At 37.8% G+C, this 25,099-nt stretch overlaps 1 protein-coding gene across 4 annotated transcripts in view; it reads right to left on the reverse strand.

The window, feature by feature from the left end:
• The window catches only part of SPAG9 (sperm associated antigen 9), an 828,940-nt gene that overhangs the window by 46,290 nt on the left and 757,551 nt on the right, over window positions 1–25,099 (reverse strand). For all 4 annotated transcript variants that reach the window (XM_053708414.1, XM_053708433.1, XM_053708441.1 and 1 more), the window contains 2 exons: window positions 10,988–11,159; window positions 10,436–10,549 (listed from right to left, as the gene is read on the reverse strand). In XM_053708414.1, the coding sequence (XP_053564389.1) occupies window positions 10,436–10,549; window positions 10,988–11,159 (286 nt within the window). The remainder of the gene's footprint in view (window positions 1–10,435; window positions 10,550–10,987; window positions 11,160–25,099) is intronic.

A 25,099-nucleotide genomic window follows, 5' to 3' on the forward strand; every position in this document is an offset into this window, starting at 1 on the left:
GCAACTTTCTAATTTACTCCTGTTATCAAATTTTCTTCATTCTCTTGGTATCTTTATTTGAAATGCAAGAATGTAAGTTTAGATGCCGGCCCATTTTTGGTGAACAACCTGGGTTGTTCTTGCTGATTCGTGGATAAATTCACCCACCAATAAACAAGTGCTGTCCAGGGTCTGAACAGATGCCTTCTTTTTCAAATAAAGCAAGCAAGTGAATGAAGAAAAAATAATAGGAGTAAATTAGAAAGTTGCTTATAATTGCATGCTCTGTCTGAATCACGAAAGAAAAAATGTGGGTTCAGTGTCCCTTTAAAGAAAATAATAATTACACTTCTACAGTCACAAACTCCTCTGTTTCATGTACGCATCTGCAGTTTTCTGAACATTTCTCATTCAAAATAGAATAAAAAATGGCTAAAGGGACATGGAACCCACAATTTTTCTTTCAGGATTTAGCATGCAATTTTAAACAACTTTCCAATGTACTACTATTCTCTAATTTGCTTCATTCTCTTGGTATCCTTTGCTGAAAAGAATATCTAAATAGACACAGTAGCTGCTAATTGGTGGCTGCACATAGATGCCTCGTGTGATTGGCTCACCCATGTGCATTGTTATTTCTTCAACAAAGGATATCTAAAGAATGAAACAAATGAGATAAAAGAAGTAAATTTGAAAGTTGTTTAAAATTGCATTCTCTATCTGAATCATGAAAGAAAATGTTATGTTTCATGTCCCTTTAAATAAGAAGCTGCTTTCTACAATGCATTTTCTTAGCTGAAATGCAGTAGGAAAACTGTACAAAACTGATAACGGACAAACAGTTAAAGGGACACTGAACCCAAATTTTTTCTTTCGTGGTTCAGATAGAGCATGGAATTTTAAGCAACTTTTTAATTTACTCCTGTTATCAAATTTTCTTCATTCTCTTGTTATCTCTATTTGAAATGCAAGAATGTAAGTTTAGATGCCGGCCCATTTTTGGTGAACAACCTGGGTTTTCCTTGCTGATGGGTGGATAAATTCATCTACCAATAAAAAAGTGCTGTCCAAAGTATGAACCAAAATAAAACAACTTAGATGCCTTTTTCAAATAAAGATAGCAAGAGAACGAAGACAAATTGATAATAGGAGTAAATTAGAACGTTGCTTAAAATTGCACGCTCTATCTGAATCACGAAAGAAAAATTTTGGGTTCAGTGTCCCTTTAAGATAAGCACAAGGAGTGGAGTTTTTTTTGAGTGCAACAGTAATGAATATTTGTTTATTCCTCATTTTATTTAAGTGTTTGCACTGGTTACCTGGCAAGCCAAGTCAGAAGTTAATTCATAACCTGCAGAAAAAGTAACCTTATATTTTGTGTTAAAAAAAAAAAAAAAAAAAAAAAAAAAAAAAAGGAGGGACACAAAACCCAGAATATTTTTTTTAATGATTTAGACCGAACACACAATTTTTAAAAAGTTTCCAATTTTCGTTATCAAATTTGCTTTGTTCTCATGTTATTCTTTAGTGAAGAAATGCCTATTAAGGTAGCGTGCACATCTGGAGCATAACGTGGCAGGAAAAAGTGCTGCCATCTAGTGTTGCAGACACATGCATGCTCCTGAACTCGCTGCTTTTCAACAAAGGATACCAAGATAATTAAGAAAATATGATAATAGAAGTAAAATGTTAAGGTGTTTAAAAACAGTATGCTATATCCAGATAATGAAAAAAAAGGCTTTTATGCAAACTGCTCAATAGATGTTACAGGACACGGCCAGGAGCAGAACAGGAGCAGTGTTTGAATGTATGTGGTTGATCTCGTCAATGAAACCACTATTATTAGAAGCCCTTTTGCCAGTACAAGTGTATTGCAAATTATGATTTTGTTCAAACTAAAATGCAAACATGAGAATTCCAACTATTAAAGGGACAGTCAACTCAAATTGTTTTATTGTTTTAAAAGATAGATAATCCCTTTATTACCCATTTCCCAGTTTTGCACAGAAAACATTTATATTAATACACTTTTTACCTCTGTGATTACCTTTTTTCTAATCATCTTCTAACTGCCCCTGATCACATGACTATTTATTGACTTGCATTTAAGCCAATTAGTGCTGTGTTGTAAGAGTCCACACATCAGCACAATGTTATCTATATGGTTCACATGAACTAGCTTCCCCTGATGTGAAAAGCAAATACAAAAGCATGTGATCGTGGGGCTGTCTTTAGGGACTTAGAAACAGACAGAAATGTAGAGGTTTAAAGGTTATAAAGTATGTTAATATAAGCATGTTTTTGTGCAAAGCTGGGGAATGGGTAGTAAAGGCATTATCTATCTTAAACCAATAACATTTTTTGTGTTAACTGTCCCTTTAAGGCAATAAATAAAATGTTACATTACTATCCCTTTAATGAAAACACTCTGGCCTATCCTTTAGCCAGCACACTACACAATGGTCACTTTAATTCACACATTAACGGCACCATCAACACTTCCAACACTATTTCCTGCCTTGTAGTGCGCCAGACACTGTTTGCTAAATTCTAATCTTCCTCTACAAACATCTTATGATGTCAAACCAATCCCTGTCTCTAAAATACAGTTTTATTGCCTTTAGATTATATGTACCACTTCTCTGGAGAACCAGACTGGCTTCTGCATTTTGACTTCAGATGGCTTTCTTCAGATATTTTCACAGTTCCTAAGCCTCTTTAAAAGGGATAGAAAGGTCAAAAATAAAATGTGCATGGGTGCATTTCAATTTGAAATAGAAGCATTTTTGCTAGTGATGCACCGAAATAGAAACCTGAAAATGGAAATTATTTTTTTTTTTCAAATTATTTTCATATTTTTTTTTTAGTTTCTTTTTATGCATAATTAGACTATTTAAAGGGACACTGAACCCAATTTTTTTCTTTCGTGATTTAGATAGAGCATGCAATTTTAAGCAACTTTCTAATTTACTCCTATTATCAAATTTTCTTAATTCTCTTGGTATCTTTATTTGAAATGCAAAAATGTAAGTTTAGATGCAAACCCATTTTTAGTGAACAACCTGGGTTGTTCTTGCTGATTGGTGGATAAATTCATCCACCAATGAACAAGTGCTTTCCATGGTTCTGAACCAAACAAATAGCTTAGATGCCTTCTTTTTCAAATAAAATTAGCAAGAGAACGAAGAAAAAATGATATGAGTAAATTAGAAAGTTGCTTAAAATTGCATGCTCTATCTGAATCATGAAAGAAAAAAAATTGGGTTCAGTGTCCCTTTAATAAATAAATCTAAACTGAAAAACTGCAAGCCAATAAAATAGCATAACCACACTTTTATTAAAAGTAACACACTAAAATTGGACAAAAAAGATCTTAAAACAATAATATGTTACACAATTTTACCAAGAAAAAAAAAACGGGAAAAAACATAATTTATGCTTACCTGATAAATTCCTTTCTTCTGTTGTGTGATCAGTCCACGGGTCATCATTACTTCTGGGATATAACTCCTCCCCAACAGGAAATGCAAGAGGATTCACCCAGCAGAGCCGACATAGCTCCTCCCCTCTACGTCAGTCCCAGTCATTCGACCAAGAATCAACGAGAAAGGAGTAACCAAGGGTGAAGTGGTGACTGGAGTATAATTTAAAAGATATTTACCTGCCTTAAAAACAGGGCGGGCCGTGGACTGATCACACAACAGAAGAAAGGAATTTATCAGGTAAGCATAAATTATGTTTTCTTCTGTTATGTGTGATCAGTCCACGGGTCATCATTACTTCTGGGATACCAATACCAAAGCAAAAGTACACGGATGACGGGAGGGATAGGCAGGCTCATTATACAGAAGGAACCACTGCCTGAAGAACCTTTCTCCCAAAAATAGCCTCCGAAGAAGCAAAAGTGTCAAATTTGTAAAATTTGGAAAAAGTATGAAGCGAAGACCAAGTTGCAGCCTTGCAAATCTGTTCAACAGAGGCCTCATTCTTAAAGGCCCAAGTGGAAGCCACAGCTCTAGTGGAGTGAGCTGTAATTCTTTCAGGAGGCTGCTGTCCAGCAGTCTCATAGGCTAAACGTATTATGCTACGAAGCCAAAACGAGAGAGAGGTAGTAGAAGCTTTTTGACCTCTCCTCTGTCCAGAATAAACGACAAACAGGGAAGAAGTTTGGCGAAAATCTTTAGTTGCCTGCAAGTAGAACTTGAGGGCACGAACTACATCCAGATTGTGTAGAAGACGTTCCTTCTTTGAAGAAGGATTTGGACACAAGGATGGAACGACAATCTCTTGATTGATATTCCTGTTAGTAACTACCTTAGGTAAGAACCCAGGTTTAGTACGCAGAACTACCTTATCTGAGTGAAAAATCAGATAAGGAGAATCACAATGTAATGCTGATAACTCAGAGACTCTTCGAGCCGAGGAAATAGCCATTAAAAACAGAACTTTCCAAGATAACAATTTTATATCAATGGAATGAAGGGGTTCAAATGGAACACCTTGTAAAACGTTAAGAACTAAGTTTAAACTCCATGGCGGAGCAACGGCTTTAAACACAGGCTTGATCCTAGCTAAAGCCTGACAAAAGGCCTGGACGTCTGGATTTTCTGACAGACGCCTGTGTAACAAGATGGACAGAGCTGAAATCTGTCCCTTTAAAGAACTAGCCGATAAACCCTTTTCTAAACCTTCTTGTAGAAAAGACAATATCCTAGGAATCCTAACCTTACTCCAGGAGTAACGTTTGGATTCGCACCAGTATAGGTATTTGCGCCATATTTTATGGTAAATCTTTCTGGTAACAGGCTTCCTAGCCTGGATCAGGGTATCAATAACCGACTCAGAAAAACCACGCTTTGATAAAATCAAGCGTTCAATTTCCAAGCAGTCAGTTTCAGAGAAGTTAGATTTTGATGTTTGAATGGACCCTGTTTCAGAAGGTCCTGTCTTAGAGGTAGAGACCAAGGTGGACAGGATGACATGTCCACTAGATCTGCATACCAAGTCCTGCGTGGCCATGCAGGCGCTATTAGAATCACTGATGCTCTCTCCTGTTTGATTTTCGCAATCAATCGAGGAAGCAGCGGGAAGGGTGGAAACACATAAGCCATCCCGAAGTTCCAAGGTGCTGTCAAAGCATCTATCAGAACCGCTCCCGGATCCCTGGATCTGGACCCGTAGTGAGGAAGTTTGGCGTTCTGGCGAGACGCCATGAGATCTATCTCTGGTTTGCCCCAACGTCGAAGTATTTGGGCAAAGATCTCCGGATGAAGTTCCCACTCTCCCGGATGAAAAGTCTGGCGACTCAAGAAATCCGCCTCCCAGTTCTCCACTCCCGGGATGTGGATTGCTGACAGATGGCAAGAGTGAGACTCTGCCCAGCGAATTATCTTTGATACTTCCATCATTGCTAGGGAGCTTCTTGTCCCTCCCTGATGGTTGATGTAAGCTACAGTCGTGATATTGTCCGACTGAAACCTGATGAACCCCTGAGTTGTTAATTGGGGCCAAGCCAGAAGGGCATTGAGAACTGCCCTCAATTCCAGAATGTTTATTGGAAGGAGACTCTCCTCCTGATTCCATAATCCCTGAGTCTTCAGAGAATTCCAGACAGCGCCCCAACCTAGCAGGCTGGCGTCTGTTGTTACGATTGTCCAGTCTGGCCTGCTGAATGGCATCCCCCTGGACAGGTGTGGCCGATAAAGCCACCATAGAAGAGAATTTCTGGTCTCTTGATTCAGATTCAGGGTAGGGGACAAATCTGAGTAATCCCCATTCCACTGACTTAGCATGCACAATTGCAGCGGTCTGAGGTGTAGGCGTGCAAAAGGTACTATGTCCATTGCCGCTACCATTAAGCCGATCACCTCCATGCATTGAGCTACTGACGGGTGTTGAATGGAATGAAGGACACGGCATGCATCTTGAAGCTTTGTTAACCTGTCTTCTGTCAGGTAAATCTTCATTTCTACAGAATCTATAAGAGTCCCCAAGAATGGAACTCTTGTGAGAGGAAAAAGAGAACTCTTCTTTTCGTTCACTTTCCATCCATGCGACCTTAGAAATGCCAGAACTAACTCTGTATGAGACTTGGCAGTTTGAAAGCTTGAAGCTTGTATTAGAATGTCGTCTAGGTACGGAGCTACCGAAATCCCTCGCGGTCTTGGTACCGCTAGAAGGGCACCCAGAACCTTTGTGAAGATTCTTGGGGCCGTAGCCAATCCGAATGGAAGAGCTACAAACTGGTAGTGCCTGTCTAGGAAGGCAAACCGTAGATACCGTTGATGATCTTTGTGAATCGGTATGTGAAGGTAAGCATCTTTTAAATCCACTGTGGTCATGTACTGACCCCTTTGGATCATAGGTAAGATTGTCCGAATAGTTTCCATTTTGAACGATGGAACTCTTAGGAATTTGTTTAGAATCTTTAAATCTAAGATTGGCCTGAAAGTTCCCTCTTTTTTGGGAACCACAAACAGGTTTGAGTAGAACCCTTGTCCTTGTTCCGACCGTGGAACTGGATGGATCACTCCCATTAATAACAGATCTTGTACACAGCGTAGAAACGCTTCTTTCTTTATCTGGTTTGTTGACAACCTTGACAGATGAAATCTCCCTTTTGGTGGAGATAATTTGAAGTCTAGAAGGTATCCCTGAGATATGATCTCCAGCGCCCAGGGATCCTGAACATCTCTTGCCCAGGCCTGGGCGAAGAGAGAAAGTCTGCCCCCCACTAGATCCGGTCCCGGATCGGGGGCTCTCGATTCATGCTGTCTTTGGGGCAGCAGCAGGTTTCCTGGCCTGTTTGCCCTTATTCCAGGACTGGTTAGGTTTCCAGCCTTGCCTGTAACGAGCAACAGCTCCTTCCTGTTTTGGTGCAGTGGAGGTTGACGCTGCTCCTGTTTTGAAATTCCGAAAGGGACGAAAATTAGACTGTCTAGCCTTAGCTTTGGCTTTGTCTTGAGGTAGGGCGTGGCCCTTACCTCCTGTAATGTCAGCGATAATTTCTTTCAAACCGGGCCCAAATAAAGACTGCCCCTTGAAAGGTATATTAAGTAATTTGGACTTAGAAGTAACATCAGCTGACCAGGATTTTAGCCACAGTGCTCTACGTGCCTGTATGGCGAATCCAGAGTTCTTAGCCGTAAGTTTGGTTAAATGTACTACGGCCTCCGAAATGAATGAATTAGCTAGTTTAAGGACTCTAAGCCTGTCCATAATATCGTCTAGCGTAGATGAACTAAGGTTCTCTTCCAGAGACTCAATCCAAAATGCTGCCGCAGCCGTAATCGGCGCGATACATGCAAGGGGTTGCAATATAAAACCTTGTTGAACAAACATCTTCTTAAGGTAACCCTCTAATTTTTTATCCATTGGATCTGAAAAAGCACAGCTATCCTCCACCGGGATAGTGGTACGCTTAGCTAAAGTAGAAACTGCTCCCTCCACCTTAGGGACCGTTTGCCATAAGTCCCGAGTGGTGGCGTCTATTGGAAACATCTTTCTAAATATTGGAGGGGGTGAGAACGGCACACCGGGTCTATCCCACTCCTTAGTAACAATTTCAGTTAATCTCTTAGGTATAGGAAAAACGTCAGTACTCGCCGGTACCGCAAAGTATTTATCCAACCTACACAGTTTCTCTGGTATTGCAACGGTGTTACAATCATTGAGAGCTGCTAAGACCTCCCCTAGTAATACACGGAGGTTCTCCAATTTAAATTTAAAATTTGAAATATCTGAATCCAATCTGTTTGGATCAGAACCGTCACCCACAGAATGAAGCTCTCCGTCCTCATGCTCTGCAAGCTGTGACGCAGTATCAGACATGGCCCTAGTATTGTCAGCGCACTCTGTTCTCACCCCAGAGTGACCACGCTTGCCTCTTAGTTCTGGTAATTTAGACAAAACTTCAGTCATAACAGTAGCCATATCATGTAATGTTATCTGTAATGGCCGCCCAGATGTATTAGGCGCCATAATATCACGCACCTCCCGGGCGGGAGATGCAGGTACTGCCGCGTGAGGCGAGTTAGTCGGCATAACTCTCCCCTCGCAGTTTGGTGAAATTTGTTCACATTGTACAGATTGACTTTTATTTAAAGTAGCATCAATACAGTTAGTACATAAATTTCTATTGGGCTCCACCTTGGCATTGGAACAAATGACACAGATATCTTCCTCTGAGTCAGACATGTTTAACACACTAGCAATAACTTGCAACCTGGTTATAATCTTTTTTAGCAAAAACGTACTGTGCCTCAAAGAAGTACTTAAACGATTAAATGACAGTTGAGATAATGAACTGAAAAACAGTTATAGCATCGACTTTAAAATAACCCAACTTTTAGCAAAGGTTTGTTCCCATTAGTAAATATTTGACATAAAAAATTATAGAGTAACGTTTTTATTCACAGTCAATATAAAATTCTCACAGCTCTGCTGAGAGAATGTACCTCCCTTCAAAGAAGTTTGAAGACCCCTGAGATCTGTCAGTGAACCGGATCATGCAAGAAATATAATAGTAGCTGACTGGAAATTTTTGATGCGTAGCAAAAGAGCGCCAAAAACGGCCCCTCCCTCTCACACACAGCAGTGAGGAGAAACGAAACTGTCACAATTTAAAGCAGACAACTGCCAAGTGGAAAATAATGCCCAAACATATATTCACTCAGTACCTCAGCAATGTAAACGATTCTACATTCCAGCAAAAACGTTTAACATGATAATATTTATTAAAAGGATTAGTGACCTTTAACAGAGTAGTTCCGGTGAAATACCATTCCCAGAATACTGAAGTGTATACATACATGTCATTATAACGGTATAGCAGGATTTTCTCATCAATTCCATTCAGAAAATAAAAACTGCTACATACCTCAATGCAGATTCATCTGCCCGCTGTCCCCTGATCTGAAGCCTTTACCTCCCTCAGATGGCCGAGAACAGCAATATGATCTTAACTACTCCGGTTAAAATCATAGTAGAAAACTCTGGTAGATTCTTCTTCAAACTCTGCCAGAGAAGTAATAACACGCTCCGGTGCTATTGTAAAATAACAAACTTTTGATTGAAGTCATAAAAACTAAGTATAATCACCATAGTCCTCTCACACATCCTATCTAGTCGTTGGGTGCAAGAGAATGACTGGGACTGACGTAGAGGGGAGGAGCTATGTCGGCTCTGCTGGGTGAATCCTCTTGCATTTCCTGTTGGGGAGGAGTTATATCCCAGAAGTAATGATGACCCGTGGACTGATCACACATAACAGAAGAAAAAGCCTGAAACCGAAACAAAACAATTTTCGGCCAAAATGTTTCTGCATCCCTACTTAAAACAATATTAAATAGCAATATACTGTATTGTTCTGTATTTAGTTCTGTGTAACCGAATCAGATTTAACTTTTTTTTTTTTTTTTTTTTTTTACCGGTTATCCAAATAAAGTAGTAATAGAAAACCATTATATGCCAAACAGTAAGTCAAGTAATGAACTCAAACAGCAGCTATTGTCTAGCATCAAATTTGAAATATGCTACACAATAATTTTACTAAAAATAACAGGCAAAACAAACGAAAACCAAAATAACCGAAAATGCAATTTTTGGACGAAACATTTCTGTGGTCGAAATTTTGGTGCATCTCTAATTTTTGCAATATACTTACATTAGCAAAAATACTTCTAGTGAAAGTTCTTACTGTTTTTCTGCGGTGTATGCACATATCCTGCGAGGGCCAGAACACCAGTAGTTCCAGCACTGAGAGCAAGCAGTGGCTGGTAAAACACAAATCAAGGTTTCAGAAGCAATACACACCACTGCCAGCTCTTTGAAAAGGTGTGTTTGTTTGAATACTGGGGCACGGGCCCTCACAGGATATGTGTGTATGCTGCAAAAAATACAAAAAAACAGTAACTTTTACTAAAAGCATTTTTGCTAATGAAAGAATATTGTAAAAATGCTTTTATTTCAAACTGAAATGCCCCCATACACATTTCAATGTTGACCTTTCTATCCCCTTTAAGCAAAACACTACCTTTTAGACATATCAGATAAATTACACTAAAGACAAACTTATTTACTAGAACAGAGGAAATAAAAGGCACAACATAATAAAATGTTGCTTGTATTTGCAAAATGAATATTACTTATAAGTAATTATTTTTACTAAGGATATTCAGTTTTAATTCCTTTAAAAATACTGTGGTAGCTTATAGTTTCAAGACTAAAATAGCCATGAAGTATGTCCTCAAATAACTAATATACTCTTTATATAATTCTCTTTACACAAGATTATTCACTTAAGTGCATCTAAGCACCCACTATTACATTTTAAACAATTTTACTTGTGCTAATAGTATGCAGCTATTTAATAGAAAACTGAACCAAATGGGGACCCATCAAGTGAAAAAGGTTTGTCCATTGTCCAATTTCACACAAGCAAGTAAATTATACTTACTTTCTGTCAAAGGGATTGAAATGATTACACCATTTCCTGTTCCAACCCACAAGCGATTACACGACACCATAAGTGCTGTAATTCTCACAAAAGAGAATCCAAGTTTTCCAGTCCCTAAAATAAAAATGTCACACAATGTATCACAGCATGTACATATAAGAAACATATATTTTTGTTAACTTATTCAAGTTAGCAAAATTAAAAAAACAGTACTTAAATATGGGTTTAATACTATAAAATAAATTACATATAAAGGAAATTAACATTTTAATAAGTCATATGATTACTGCAAAACTAAAGCAGATTCAGAAGCAAATTTATCGCTCAGAACAAAAATATCTTGAGGCAATTTGTGAACCTCCGTATAATTTTGAGCCAAAAAGTAGTTCCGTGGCACAAATATTTTGTGATAGCGCCTACTATTGTGTGAATGTGTATAACATAGGAAACATAATGTATTTGACATAATTTAGAGTGAAAACATCAAATATATTTTTAAAATTTGTAATTAATAAAATACGTTTATGTGGCATATAATTATAAATATTTTACCTAGCATTTTACTGACATAAGGTTCAATGTCAACATCTTGTAAATGTTGGTAAGTGTGTGCATGATACAGACGAAGTGTTGAATCAAGTCGTATGGAAACCCAGACACCATCACCTATCCATGCCAACTGCCTGACTTGACTTTCTTTCCTCGGATGTGCATCAAATGATTTCTGTTGGAAGTAAAAGACGAAAGTAAAAAAAATATATTTATTTGTATTTGATTCCTAACAGAATATGGAACATTTTCTATAATAAATAGTATTCCCCCCCCCCCTCCGAGTAGTAGACAAAAACTTCCCAAAAGCGTTATGGCACAGTTAAAGGAACACTTAAGTGAAAATTACACTTTCACAATTCAGATAGAGCTCTCATTTCCATTATCTAAATAGCATGTGCAAAAATTCACAGTATATACGTATATGCATTTTGTGATTGGCTGATAGCTGCCACATGATGCAATGGGGAGGAAAATGTAACTAACTGTCAGCTAGATTACGAGTTTTCGTTATGAGTGAAAAAGCATTGTTATGCTTCATAACGATGCTTTTTCCCTAACGCCGCTATTACAAGTCTTGTCAGAATAGGTGCACCGCACAACTTTTTGGCCGTCATGCAACGTCAGTACCCCGCACTTTTAAAAAAGCAAATTTTTTTATTGGGACTCCCATAGCGCTGCTATTACGAGTTTTGCTGTGAGGCCAAAAAGTGAGAGGTACAGCCTAAAATGACAAGATCCGTACCGCCATCTAAAGTCAGTAGTTATGAGTTTCATGCTACAAAGCTGTAGCATAAAACTTATAACTAAACTGTCACAAAGTACACCGACACCTATAAACTACCTATTAACCCCTAAACCGAGGCCCTCCCGCATCGCAAATACTAAAATAAAAATATTAACCCTTAATCTGCTGCTCCGAACATCGCCGCCACTTAAAAAATGTATTAACCCCTATTTTGCCGCTCCCCGACATCGCCGCCACTATAATAAACCTATTAACCCCTAAACCGCTGCCCTCTTGCATCGCAAACACTATTTAAATATTAACCCCTAAAAGGGATACTAAAATAAGCTATTATCCCCTAAACCTAACCCTAACGTACCCCTAAGCCCAAGTCTAACGCTAACACCCCCTAACTTAAATATAATTAAAATAAATCTAAATAAAACACAATTATTACCTAAATAATTCCTATTTAAAACTAAATACTTAGCTATAAAATAAAACCTAAGCTAGCTACAAAATAACGAATAGTTATATTGTAGCTAGCTTAGGTTTTATTTTTATTTCACAGATAAGTTTGTATTTATTTTAACTAGGTAGACTAATTAGTAAATAGTTATTAACTATTTACTAACTACCTTAATAAACACAAATTTACCTGTAAAATAAAACCTAACATTACAATAAAATAAAATAAATTAAATTAATAAAATACAATTATCTACATTACAAAAAAAAAACAACACACTAAATTATACAAAATAAAAAAACGAAATTATCAAAAATAAAAACGAATTACTCCTAATCTAATAGCCCTATCAAAAAAAACCAAAAAACCTAGCCTACACTAAACTGCCAATGGCCCTTAAAAGGGCCTTTTGCGGGGGCATTGCCCCAAAGAAATCAGCTATTTTACCTGTTAAAAAAAAAAATACAAACAGCCCCCAACAGTAAAACCCACCACCCACCCAACCAAACCCCCCAAATAAAAAATTAAAGGTGAAAAAAATCCTATTGGCTGTTGCAATCAGCCAATAGGATTGAGCTTTCATCCCATTGGCTGATCCAATCAGCCAATAGGATAAATGCTCAATTATATTGGCTGATTGCAAACAGCCAATAGGATTTTCCCCCTATAATTCCTATTGGCTGATAGAATTCTATTAGCCAATCGGAATGTAAGGGACGCCATCTTGGATGACGTCACTTAAAGGGAAACTTCATTTTCCAGCGGTGATCATAAGAAGTGGATGCTCTGCGCTGGTTGTCTTGAAGATGGACCCGCTCCGCGCCGGATGGATGAAGATAGAAGATGCCGTCTGGATGAAGATTTTTGCCGGCTTCGATGAGGACTTCTGCCCGCTTGGATGAAGACCTCTGCCGCCTGGATGTCCGGTCTTTGAAAACTGTAAGTGGATCGTCGGGGGTTAGTGTTAGGTTTTTTAAGGGTTTATTGGGTGGGTTTTATTTTTAGCTCAGGGTTTGGCAATGTAAAAGAGCTAAATGCTCTTTTAAGGGCAATGCCCATCCAAATGCCCTTTATTTTAACTAGGTAGTTATTAAATAGTTAATAACTATTTACTAACTAGTCTACCTAGTTAAAATAAATACAAACTTACCTGTGAAATAAAAATAAAACCTAAGCTAGCTACAATATAACTATTAGTTATATTGTAGCTAGCTTAGTTTATTATTTTTTTTTTACAGGTATTTAGTTTTAAATAGAAATTAAGGTAATAATTGTAAGTTTAATTTACATTTATTTTAATTATATTTAAGTTAGGGGGGGATGCTAGGGGCAGTAGATTAGGGTTTAATAACATTATATAGGTTGCTGCGATGGATACTAAACCCAATTTTTTTATTTAATGATTCAGATAGAGCATGCAATTTTAAGCAACTTTCTTAATTTACTCCTATTATAAATTTTACTCCTTTCGCTTGCTATCTTTATTTAAAAAGCAGGAATGTAAAGCTTAGGAGCCGGACCATTTTTGGTTTAGAACCCTGCATAGCGCTTGCTGATTGGTGGCTAAATGTAGCCACCAATAAGCAAGCGCTATCCAGGGTGCTGAACCTTTAATGGGCCGGCTCCTAAGCTTTACATTCCTGCTTTTTAAATAAAGATAGTAAGAGAACGGAGAAAAAATAATAATAGGAGTAAAGTAAGATAGTTGCTTAAAAATGCACGCTCTATCTGAATTATGAAAGAAAAAAAATTGGGTTTAGTATCCCTTTAAGGGGTTAAATACTTACCTCTAACGCGCTGGAGAGGAGCGCTAACCCTGATCTTTCTTCTCAGAGACTCGAAGCTTAGCGCTAACCTTCCTATTAGCATGGCTTGGGACTCTGAGAAAAAGGATCGGAGTTAGCGTGCCTCTCCAGCACGCTAGAGTTAAGCATAATGCTACAGGTTAACTTTTTAACCTGTAGCAACTGAACATTTACATTTGTTTAAACAAAAATGAAAGTAAATATTCCATGAATATTTATTATTTGTTAAAATTAAAACGAAACAAATACAGAATAGTGCAGCAGACAAATAATCTGGAAAACTTAGTTCCCTGAATATTCGTTCTTAAAGATTTAATCAAACCAAATTTTTTGGAGCTGAAAATATAGTCTAATGAAAATACAGATACAGGTGGCCCTCATTTTACAACGGTTCAATTTACACCGTTTCAGAATAACAACCTTTTTTTCCAGTCATGTGACTGCTATTGAAAAGCATTGAGAAGCAGTGCATTTATTAAAATATCCAGTAGGTGGAGCTGTCCGCTTGTGTTGCAGCAAAGCCAAGCAAGCTGAAATTAATTATTTTAACCAGACCTGAGCTATCGAGCAGATTTCAAAGGAACAAGATCTTCCTGTCTATAAATCAGTCCAGATTGGAATGCATAGAAAGAACTGTTTGCAGAAAAATGCAAGTGAAGTCTGTGTTGTGTGATTATTTTATTAGGTTTATAATGCTGTTTAGCAAATGTTTTTGTTCATTTAACTTAGTTTAATTATATATTCTGTGTTGTGTGATTATTTTATTAGGTTTATAATGCTGTTTAGCATTTAAAGTCTTCATTTCAAAGCTTTAAAAATAATGTATTAGGTGTTACGTATAACAATTTTGAGAGGGGCCTGGAACCTATCTCCCTCACTTCCCATTGACTTACATTATAAACTGGGTTTCAATTTACAACGGTTTCGATTTACAACCATGCCTTCTGGAACCTAACCCCGGTGTAAACTGAGGGCTACCTGTATAGATATATTCTTAATATGTATGCAAAAAATATCAAACTTGAGGCCAGGTAGATTGTAATTACTTTAAAATGCTGATTTTAATAAAGCAAACAAACTGAACTGGACAGATAACAGGGCTCCCTTACAAAAGCTGGTGAAGAAGAAGCAACTCTTGTGAAAAAAGCCCGGACCTATTTCTGTACTGAAATCATGTGACATAAGGATAACCCATTGAATCATGTTGCCAATAAAAGCATCCAAATGTTTCTTAGGGCCAGAATGAAGGTAAAAATGAGAATACGTCTTATTCAGATAGAACATAACATTTTTTTTTTTCCATTTCACTTTTATTGAGGTCAGATACAATAAATAATATGTAAATCAAAGCATAACAAGCACAAGAAAAAAAAAAATACATGGAAATAACATTTTTGATACGTGTCACTTTTGTCTATTACATCATAGAAATAGTATCTTATCGTACCAGGCTATATAAATAATAAATCAAATTACCATGTTACATTAATTGTATTTGCTAACACGTATAGATTATATTAAACCTCATTTTCTTTTTCTTCCCATGGTTAACTTCCCCCTCACCCAGAAAAAAGAAAAGAAACAAGAATTAATAATAATAATAAAAAAAAAAAAAAAAAAAAAAAAAGGGAAAGGAAAAAAGTAACTTAAATCATATAGCTGATCCATGCCCCCCCAGCTCCAACCCCAACCCCCAGCCCCTACCACAGATTGAGCAACACCAATTCTGAGTTCCTGAAGGGAAAAATTAACATATCTATTTCATTAGTTGGATAGCCTTTGATAAAGACTGACCATTTCAGGAAGAAAAGTTTTATGTCTTCTTCATTGTCAATATTAGTGTCTCTTTGCTCGATCATACATTGTTTCTTCAAACAATTTTTTACCTCAGGGATTGAAGGAATCTTTGAGCCCTTCCAGTACTTGAGAATCAGGTATCTGGCAGCTAAGATTGTGAGGATAATTAATTTTTCTTGAGGTTGTTGCCGTGCTTCAAATTGAACACAGAAAATAATCTGTGTCAAAGTAAGTACCAGAGGAGCAGCCTCGATATTCTTGTTGAGCCAAAATTCAACTCTGTACCAGAATTAGCGTATTTTTGGACAGTTCCATAGCATATGGACCAGATCCGCTGCCGCTAGGGAACACTTTGGACAAGCCTTAAATTCTGAATTATGTATTTTATAACCTAGGGCTGGGGTAAAATATGTTCTGTGTAAGATTTTAAGGTGTGCTTCCCTCCACGTAGCAGAGAGAGTGGCCCTAGAAACTCGATCTATTGACCTCTGAACATTATTTGGCTCTATCGTTTCTGAGAGAATTAACCTGGACCAAGTCATTGCTATATGCTCCAGTAAGGGAGTTCCCTTGTTGGCATTAAGAAGTGCATAACAGGGAGTGATTGACATACGTCCAGCTTTTATCAAAGTCAACCATTTTTCAAATTCTCCTAGGGTCCATGACCAATTTGAGTTCCTAGTAATCTTTAGTCCATAGTGCCTGAGTTGCAAATATGCAAAAAATTCTTTATGTGAAAGGTTGAATTCATTTTTCAATTGTTCAAATGTTTTTATAACATTTGAATCATTTTCAAATATTTGTTTGACTTTTACCAATCCTAGATGGGACCATCTGTCAAACACAGCCAATTCCAAGCCAGGCCGAAATCTTGGATTTCCTTTTATTGGTAAGTGCTGGGACACGCCACAATCCAATCCTAGAGTAGACCCTATTCTCCACCAGGCTTTGATCGGGTTCAGAATGCTTTTAAGCTTTTTAATTTCAGGGGGTAAAGACTTAGGTGGACAATGCACCAAACCAGTAAGAGAATACGGGTGACAGATATTCGATTCTAATAAAATGTTTGTAACATAATCTTTGGAGAGAATCCAATCCGATACTGTTCTTGCAAGAAAAGACATATTATATTGCCTAATATCTGGCAAAGCTAGACCCCCATGTTCCCTTGCCAAGGTTAATTTTGTTAGAGAAATTCTCGCCTTTTTTCCCTGCCAAAGAAATTTCCCGACTGCCCTATTTAACAACCTAATGTCTTTTCCGTACAAAATTAGTGGGGTGTTTTGTAATATGTACAAGAGTTTCGGTAGAAGGATCATTTTGTAGAGGGCTACTCTCCCAGATAATGAAATGGGTAATCCTTGCCAAGATTTCAGCCTCTCACAAATCATTGTTAATATGGGTATTATATTAGCTTTGTACAAATCAGTGAAACTTACTGGTATATTAATACCCAGGTATTTAAATGAATCAGAGACCTCTTTAAACGGACTGTCTTTGATTGATTCCCTATTTTTATTTAGCCAAAATAATTCCGATTTGGAAGTGTTGACCATATATCCAGAAAAGGAGCCAAATTGTTGAATGATACTAAGCAGTTTAGGTATATTTGACTTTGTGTTTGAAATATAAAGGAGAATGTCGTCCGCGTAGAGTGCAGCCTTCATTTCATATTCACCCAAATTAATGCCCTCGATGCTCTGTCTAATCTTTATTGCAAGAGACTCTATGGAAATGTCAAAAAGAAGGGGAGACAGAGGACACCCCTGGCGCGTTCCCCTTTCAATTGCAATATCTGAGGATAGTGAGTTATTAACTATTAGTCTGGTGGATGGGCATGTGTATAAGTTGTGAATAAAACTAACAAAACTATCCCTAAACCCAAATTTGCCTAAAGAGGTAAACAAGTGACTAAAATAAACTGAATCGAATGCCTTGGCCGCATCGATGGCAACTATTGCAGAGTCCCTCTTACCCGCTGTCTCTCTCTCTCTTGTTTGAAAGAACTCTGTCATCAAGAGAACCTCCCTGATTTTGGAAGCTGAGTTACGACCATGCATGAATCCCGCTTGATCCTTGTGAATAATATGTGGGAGGCAGCCTTGAAGCCTACATGCCAGAATTGAAGCAAGGATCTTGTAGTCAGAATTCAAGAGAGCTATCGGTCGATAAGATCCCTTGTGACTAGGGTCCTTGCCACCCTTTAAGAGCAAAGTTGTAAAAGAGGCTGAGAAGCCAGCTGGTATAGCATTGCCTTCAATAAAGAATTGATTATACGTTTTACATAAATATGGAGCTATCTCTGAAGTTAGAATTTTATATACCTCGTTAGGAAGACCATCTGGTCCTGCTGCTTTATTCGTTGCTGACTCAAGAATCGTTTTACTGACTTCCTCATTGGAGATCGGGCTATTCAGAATGGAGTTCATTTCTGCTGTGATTGAGGGACATTTAACCTGGCCCCAAAATTGTCTGGACTGAGATATATCTGTAGTTTTTGCAGAATACAGATCTCTGTAATACTCCGAAAAAGCCTCTAGAATGTCTTCGGTTTTAACCAGTGGTTTCCCTTGGTGTAGGATTTTTTCAATCATAGGAGGCTTATTATCACTCTTGACTAACTTAGCTAATAGTTTACCTGATTTGTTACCAAACCGATAAAGCTTGGCCTGAAACCTCAGTTCTCTCTGTGTTTCCACTAGTAATGCCATAGCATCTCTTTCACTCTTGGCTTTTATATATTTAGCCCAATGGAAAGGTGTATTTTGTAGCAGATACCGATTATATGCATTAATCACAGAGTTCGTGACCTACCTCTCTCTCTTTTTCAATTTTTTAGATATCATAGCAGCATAAGCCGATACTTCACCTCTGAGGACTGCTTTGGCAGCTCCCCAGAATATTTCTGGGCGGTCAATAAATTCAGAGTTAAAATGAAGATACTCCTTAAATTTATTGGTCAGATGGTTCTTAAATTTAGAATCATTGGCCAAATAATACGGGAATCTAAATCTTGTAGAAAAATTTATGGATCTGTTTAGCTGTAATTCCAAAAAAATAGGAGAGTGATCTGATAGAATTACAGAGGTTATTCCTGCAGTAATTTTCATTGTACTTAATCTAACATCAGTTAGGAAAAGATCTATTCGGGATAGGGTTTTATGAGCCCTAGAAAGGCAAGTGTATTCTTGGACATCGGGATGTTGAATCCTCCAGATGTCTTTGACAGCTAAATTCTGGAATAGGGTTTTAAATATTTTTGTTTCAAGATTATCTCTTTTTTTGTTTAACTTGTTTGTTGGTTTTCCGAAGCCTATCTAGAGGAGATTGCGGCGCCATATTAAAGTCGCCTCCTAATACCACATAGCCTTCTGAGTAAATTAGTATTTTGGATTGAAGCGTGTCCCAAAACTCATAATCTAGGGTGTTAGGTGCGTATATATTACAAAGAGTAAATAATTGGTCTCCCTCGGGATCCCTTTCAGAATGGATTAACTCATATCCCAATCTCTTTCCAATCAATATGGCTACCCCTCTTTTTTTCCCAAAACTGGGAGAGGCAACAACCTCTTTCACCCAGGAGCCTTTCAATTTTTTGACTTCGTCTATATTCAAGTGTGTTTCTTGCAGAAATGCAAGATCTGCCTGCATTTTTCTAAGGTGAGAGACGATTGCTTTCCTTTTAATGGGGGTCGAGATACCACCTATATTCCATGATATAATTTTGACTTTGTCTGGTCTTTTAATCATTTTTTATCCTGAAATAGGGCAAATATAACAGAGGGCGGGAGCAGGGGCAAGAGCAGGGGGGGGGGGGAGAAAAAAAAAAAAAAAAGGGGGGGGAGAAAACCCCACAATGTCTCAATTCAATGCTCAGCAAGGAAATCTCCCCTGCTAAGCGCTTGGTCCAATAATGGTCCTCTAGTGAGGACTGCTTTATTTTGAGAAAACCCATTTCAGTTCTAATAGAGGCTTATTAAGCTAGTTGTATTTCGTTTATTGCTTTCTATCTGTGCACTGTTTGTGTTGTAGATTCTAATTCCGAACAGAATTTTTCGGCTTCACGGGCATTTTCGAAAAAATAAACCTTATCCCTAACAACTATTCTGAGTTTATGTGGGTATAATATTGTCGCTTTGTATCCTTTTTGTATCAGTTCTGTGCATATTGGTGCCAATTCTTTCCTCCTAGAGGCTGTCTCAGCTGAGAAGTCTTGAAACAGGAGAATTTTGGCTCCGTCTAGACTGATTGGTTGTTTCTTTCTGAATTGTTGAAGTATATTAGTTTTGTCAAGATAATTTAAAAAGCGCACAATTACTGGTCTGGGCCTGTTTGTTTTATTATCAGTTGAGGGTGAACCTACTCTATGAGCCCTTTCTATTATTATATGGGAGGTAGGCAATTCTAAGAGTTGTACCAGGGTCTGAGTAACAAATAAGGAGAGATCTTCATATTTTTTGCCCTCAGGTATTCCAATAATCCTTATATTGTTCCTTCGAGATCTATTTTCGAGATCTATTTTCGAGATCCTCAACTTTTAACATTAGTTTTTGAATTTTGGAGTTGGTTTCTTCTAGATTAGAACTATGCGAAGTAGTAAGATCTTCTAGATCCGAAACCCTCTGTTCTGCCTCTTGTAATCTATGTGAGAATTGCCTTATTTCGTGTGAGAGTTGAGCTATGTCCTGTTTTATCTCAGATCTCAGAGTTTCAAATTTGGGAGTCAAAGCTTCAAGTATGTTGGAAACCAAATTTTGAGTGTTAAGGGCCTCTGTAGCAGGGTTAATAGTAGATGTAGTGATATCTGTTATGTTTTCTGGGACTCCTTTAGTTTTTTTATCCTTATATCTGCCTGCCATGCTTGGAGAAGTAGTTTTAAGAGAAGTATTTAAAAATCTGTCCATAGGACAGAAGGGAACTAGGTGGGGGAAGTGAGTGACTAAATACGTGAAGCTTGTGAGTTATGGACCTGAAGATCAGAGTGTGGGACGTGGTTATATTAGTGTGAAAAAGTGTAATGTGATTGTGCAATAGGGTGATTTATTATAAAGTATTGATGTGGAGGGGAAAGGGGAGGGTGTAGTGAATTGAGGGAGGTGAGGACTATATTATTGACCTGTGAACGTGAAAAATAATTTGTGTAGGTGCCAACAGTGATTGTGTGGGGAATAAAGAAAAAAAAAAAAAAAAAAAAAAAAAAAAAACCAAGACTAGGGCAGTGGTCTACAAGGGATGTGAGTTGTTAGTAATAAAACAACTTTTCTACCAAGCAATGGCAAGGTTGAGTCCAGACAGCCTAGTGTTGCCTACCCCGCACTGACTAGTAAGGGTTAAAAAACTTTTGACGGTTACCACTTGCTGACTCCAAACAGGACACAGAAGTTCCTGAATTAGATCATAGATTAGTTGGGCAGGTTTTTATAGTATAACTTTTTCTAATGTCCTAGAAAAAGGTTTTATATAGAGAAAGGGCAGGTGTAGGGATGATTATTTAAGCTGCCTAATTTATGGAGTCACTAAATCTTAAATTAATCCTCTCATCCTTGCCAATTTGCAGCTAAGGCCAGTCAATTATATGTAGGTTAGAATGAGATATTTATATGCAACAACAACTTAATAGTTATAGTAATAAGAAGGTATTCAGGGAAAACTGTATTTTTAGGCTTAAAATTCACTAGGGAATTTAGCTTAATATTCTGAGAGCAGTTGGTAGTTATGATTATAGGGATATTCTTATCCCGACCTTAGTTAGAAGTATTCAGTGAAGCAGTATTTTTCTATTTACCAATACCCTTGTGATTACAACAATGAATCAGGCATATTAATATTTTCTAGAGGAAAAAAAAAACAGTTGTTAAATTTATAGCATTGAAGCTCGAATTTAGATTTTTGTAGTAGTATGTATATATCAGCTTTCCTATTCCTATCCCCTTTTCAGGAACAAAAGTGGAGCTACGGTACAATTTCTTGTTTCCCTATGGCCAGCATAACGTACCTTTAACAAACAAGAAACACAAGGGGGGAAACGAAGTAGTAGTATATTAAGATTACTGGGATATATTTCTCCCGTACTTCAATTCCCTCCTTCCTTCCCCGTTCCTATTCCCCCTCCCTATACACAGGGGGGCACATTCAATATAGTAGATGTCTTATATCTTTGCCAACTATATGTGTAAAGTTTATGTACAGCAGTGAAATGACATAAGAAATATCGTTTTTCTTTAAACAATTTTTAAAGATAAAGCAGTATTCAAGGGGAGCTGCCTGTTCAATAGTAAAATCAACTAAGACTTTATCCTATTAAGCAACCAATCCCTCAAATTAACCCTTTGCTGATATTCTGAAAAAAAATAGGAAGTTTCAGTTGTACATATATACCTGGCCAGGCCTTAATAACAGGAACTTAGAAACTTTTAACCACAGACATATATTGGTTTCACAGATCCTGTCACTTTCAGAGTTAGAAGCAAACTGTGCCACTGTAACTATTTCCCCATGACCCTGTAAGTTGTGATATATCTGTAGCATCAAAAGGAAAATACAAAGCAAGATATTGGTTAGCTAAGGTGCATAGGATAGTCTTTCTCCGATACTGCAAGACCCTCCTTTCTCTTCCCTTCCTCCTCCACCCTTCGTTTAAGTCATGTAAGGCAAAAAAAAGAGTCTGGTAAAAACGGGTAAGAGGGTTAGTGGCTCATGCAGATTTGTAAGAAATACACAGTTCCCCCTTTGTCCAATTAACTTCCTTATGTGTGGAAAGATGAGGAGGGTAGAGCAGGAGAAAAAAAAGAAAAAAGAGAAAAAAAAAAAAAGGTCCCCAGGCCAGGGGGGCAAACTTTATGAGCCTCTTTAATGCAGCTTTTATTCCAGAATCTACAAAAAGTTCTGTCCGGTCAAATTAAACGCAGCTTTTCAAATGTTTGTGTTGGATCACAATAGCTCTCTGATAGCCAAGTAACTTGCACCCCAATAGAATAAGAGTACCTTATACCATACACCGTAGTGAGATGGCAGCGACAGGTCCTGAAGCCCTGGCTTTCAGCTTCCCTCGGGTAATGCAGACATTGGCCCCTCTCAGAACAATCCGGAGCGTAGGCTGCGACACCCTCCAGAGCCCACTGGACAACGGTTTGCAGGCGGGGGCTGCCGAGATTCCACAAGCAGCAGCGGTGTGTGGAGCATACAGCTCGGCAGTCACTCCCGTTCCGTGTCAGTGGGTGGCCCAGCGTCAGTCGACCGACGTCACCAGCCGGCGTCTCAGTGATCCTTGTGTGCGCCTCCCGTTAGAAGCCGAAGAACAGCTGACAGGCTCCACTGCATCGATACCCCCAGGAAGCAGGTAAAAGCAGGGTAAATTGAGAAGGACCAGGTCATTTCCTTGCACCGAGGTTAAATCAGGGGTCTAAGAAGAGGTACCCAATCTTGACCTTTAGCCTGAACTTTAGCTTAGGTCTCGATGTCCAATACCCCTTTCACCTCCTCTCGCAGCACCGGTGGGAGGGGTGGGGGAATGCGTTTGTGGTTCCTAATCCTGGTGTGTAGTTACAGGGAGTCAAAGTTTGTAATGGCCAAGCACGATGCGTTGTAACTGCACCGCTATGGAGCCGGGGTCCGATAGTCCTTGGATGATTTTAGCCACCACCTTGGAACGAAGGTCGGCGCGAAATTCAGAACATAACATTTTAAACAACTTTCCAATTTACTTCTGTTATCAAATTTTATTTGTTTTCTTGTTATCCTTTGTTGAAAAACAGTAAAGTAAGATTATGAGTGTGCACGTGTCTGCAGCATTGTATGGCAGCAGTTTTGCAACACTGTTATACATTAGCATGAGCACTAGATAGCAGCACTAATTCCTGTCATGTAGTGCTTCAGGCATGTGCACGCTACCTACCTAGGTATCCCTTCAACAAAGAATAACATGAGAACAAAGCAAATTTAATAATAGAAGTACATTGGAAACTTTTAAAAAATTGTATCCTCTATCTAAACAATGAAATATTTTTTTTGGCGTTTAATGTCCCTTTAATCATTTCAATATTTATTATTAATACTTTTTAAAAAAGATTTTACCTTTTCTTTCTTTTTAAACTTCATTTTTGTATGGTCCATTAATTCCTGTCACAGCCCCACAATGGGGTTTGCGGTCTCTACAAGAAGGTAAAGGAGGAGCTTCCCCTTTCTAAGTAGTTGCTAGGAGACATATGCAAAAGCAGAGGTGCACTTACAACAGGAATTCAGGTTCTTGCTCATGCTCAGTAGAGGCATTTTGCTGCCAAAATCATGTGACAGGAAACAGTAGAACTTAAGTTGTCATCATAGCAGCTCCCTTCCTTTAGGCAGTGGTTACATTGAGAATGTTTAAGTGCTCATATTGCAAGAACACAAGTAAGTTGTTTGCTTTCTTATTTAACACATTCTGTTTCTTTTTATCTTTACTTTATCTTTTTTTATACTAAAGGAGAACTGTTCCATAAATCATTAGGCCGGAGTGCACCTCCAATTTCGTAAATTATTCACTATGTGAGAATGAAGAATTTGCTAAAAAATACCTCAAACAATATTTAGGTTAAAAAAATAAAAAATAAGAATATGCCTAATAAAATTATCACTGATCTGCGCAATAAATATATCAGAGTACAATGTTAATGAATATAAATATAATAAATCCCAAATATAGCCTACACCAAACCTTCACAAACTATCCATTGGAATTCAAGTGGCTGCCCCTTTGATTGACCATGTAAGTGTCACAATAGTTAGCAAATATACAGTAATTATTACTATCATTATTTGTAATGTACCAGCAGATTTCCCAGTGCCGTAAAGGGGGTACAATATCTATAGACAGAGAGGTACATTAGGACTGAAGGATTAGAGGCTCATAACACCATAAAGAGGCATTAAACTAAACATTTAAAGGGATATTCTGCTCAAAATTTAAATGCACATAGATTAATTCAATCTTTGAATGGAAACATATTTGAAATATACACGTATTGGCAAAAATGCTTCTAATAAAAGTTATCACTGTTTTAGTGTTAACATTTTTCTCTGCATGTGAAGCATAGCTAGATATTCTCAGTGCACCTGTATTTTAAATACTGCAGCTACTCAGAGTGATAGTGGGGCTTGTATCATGTCAGCAATGAACAAATTGAGTCATTACCAGATGACACAAGCACCTTAGGCTCTCTGAGCTAGTGCTGTGTTTAAAATACTGGTTCACGGTACATACTTTATTCAGCTATAAGGATTCTAAAATATTGGCTAACACATCTTTATTACAAAAATGCTTCTAATAAAAGCTATAGCAA

This window comes from Bombina bombina, chromosome 1, assembly GCF_027579735.1.
Source record: "Bombina bombina isolate aBomBom1 chromosome 1, aBomBom1.pri, whole genome shotgun sequence".
NCBI classification, from domain to species: domain Eukaryota; kingdom Metazoa; phylum Chordata; class Amphibia; order Anura; family Bombinatoridae; genus Bombina; species Bombina bombina.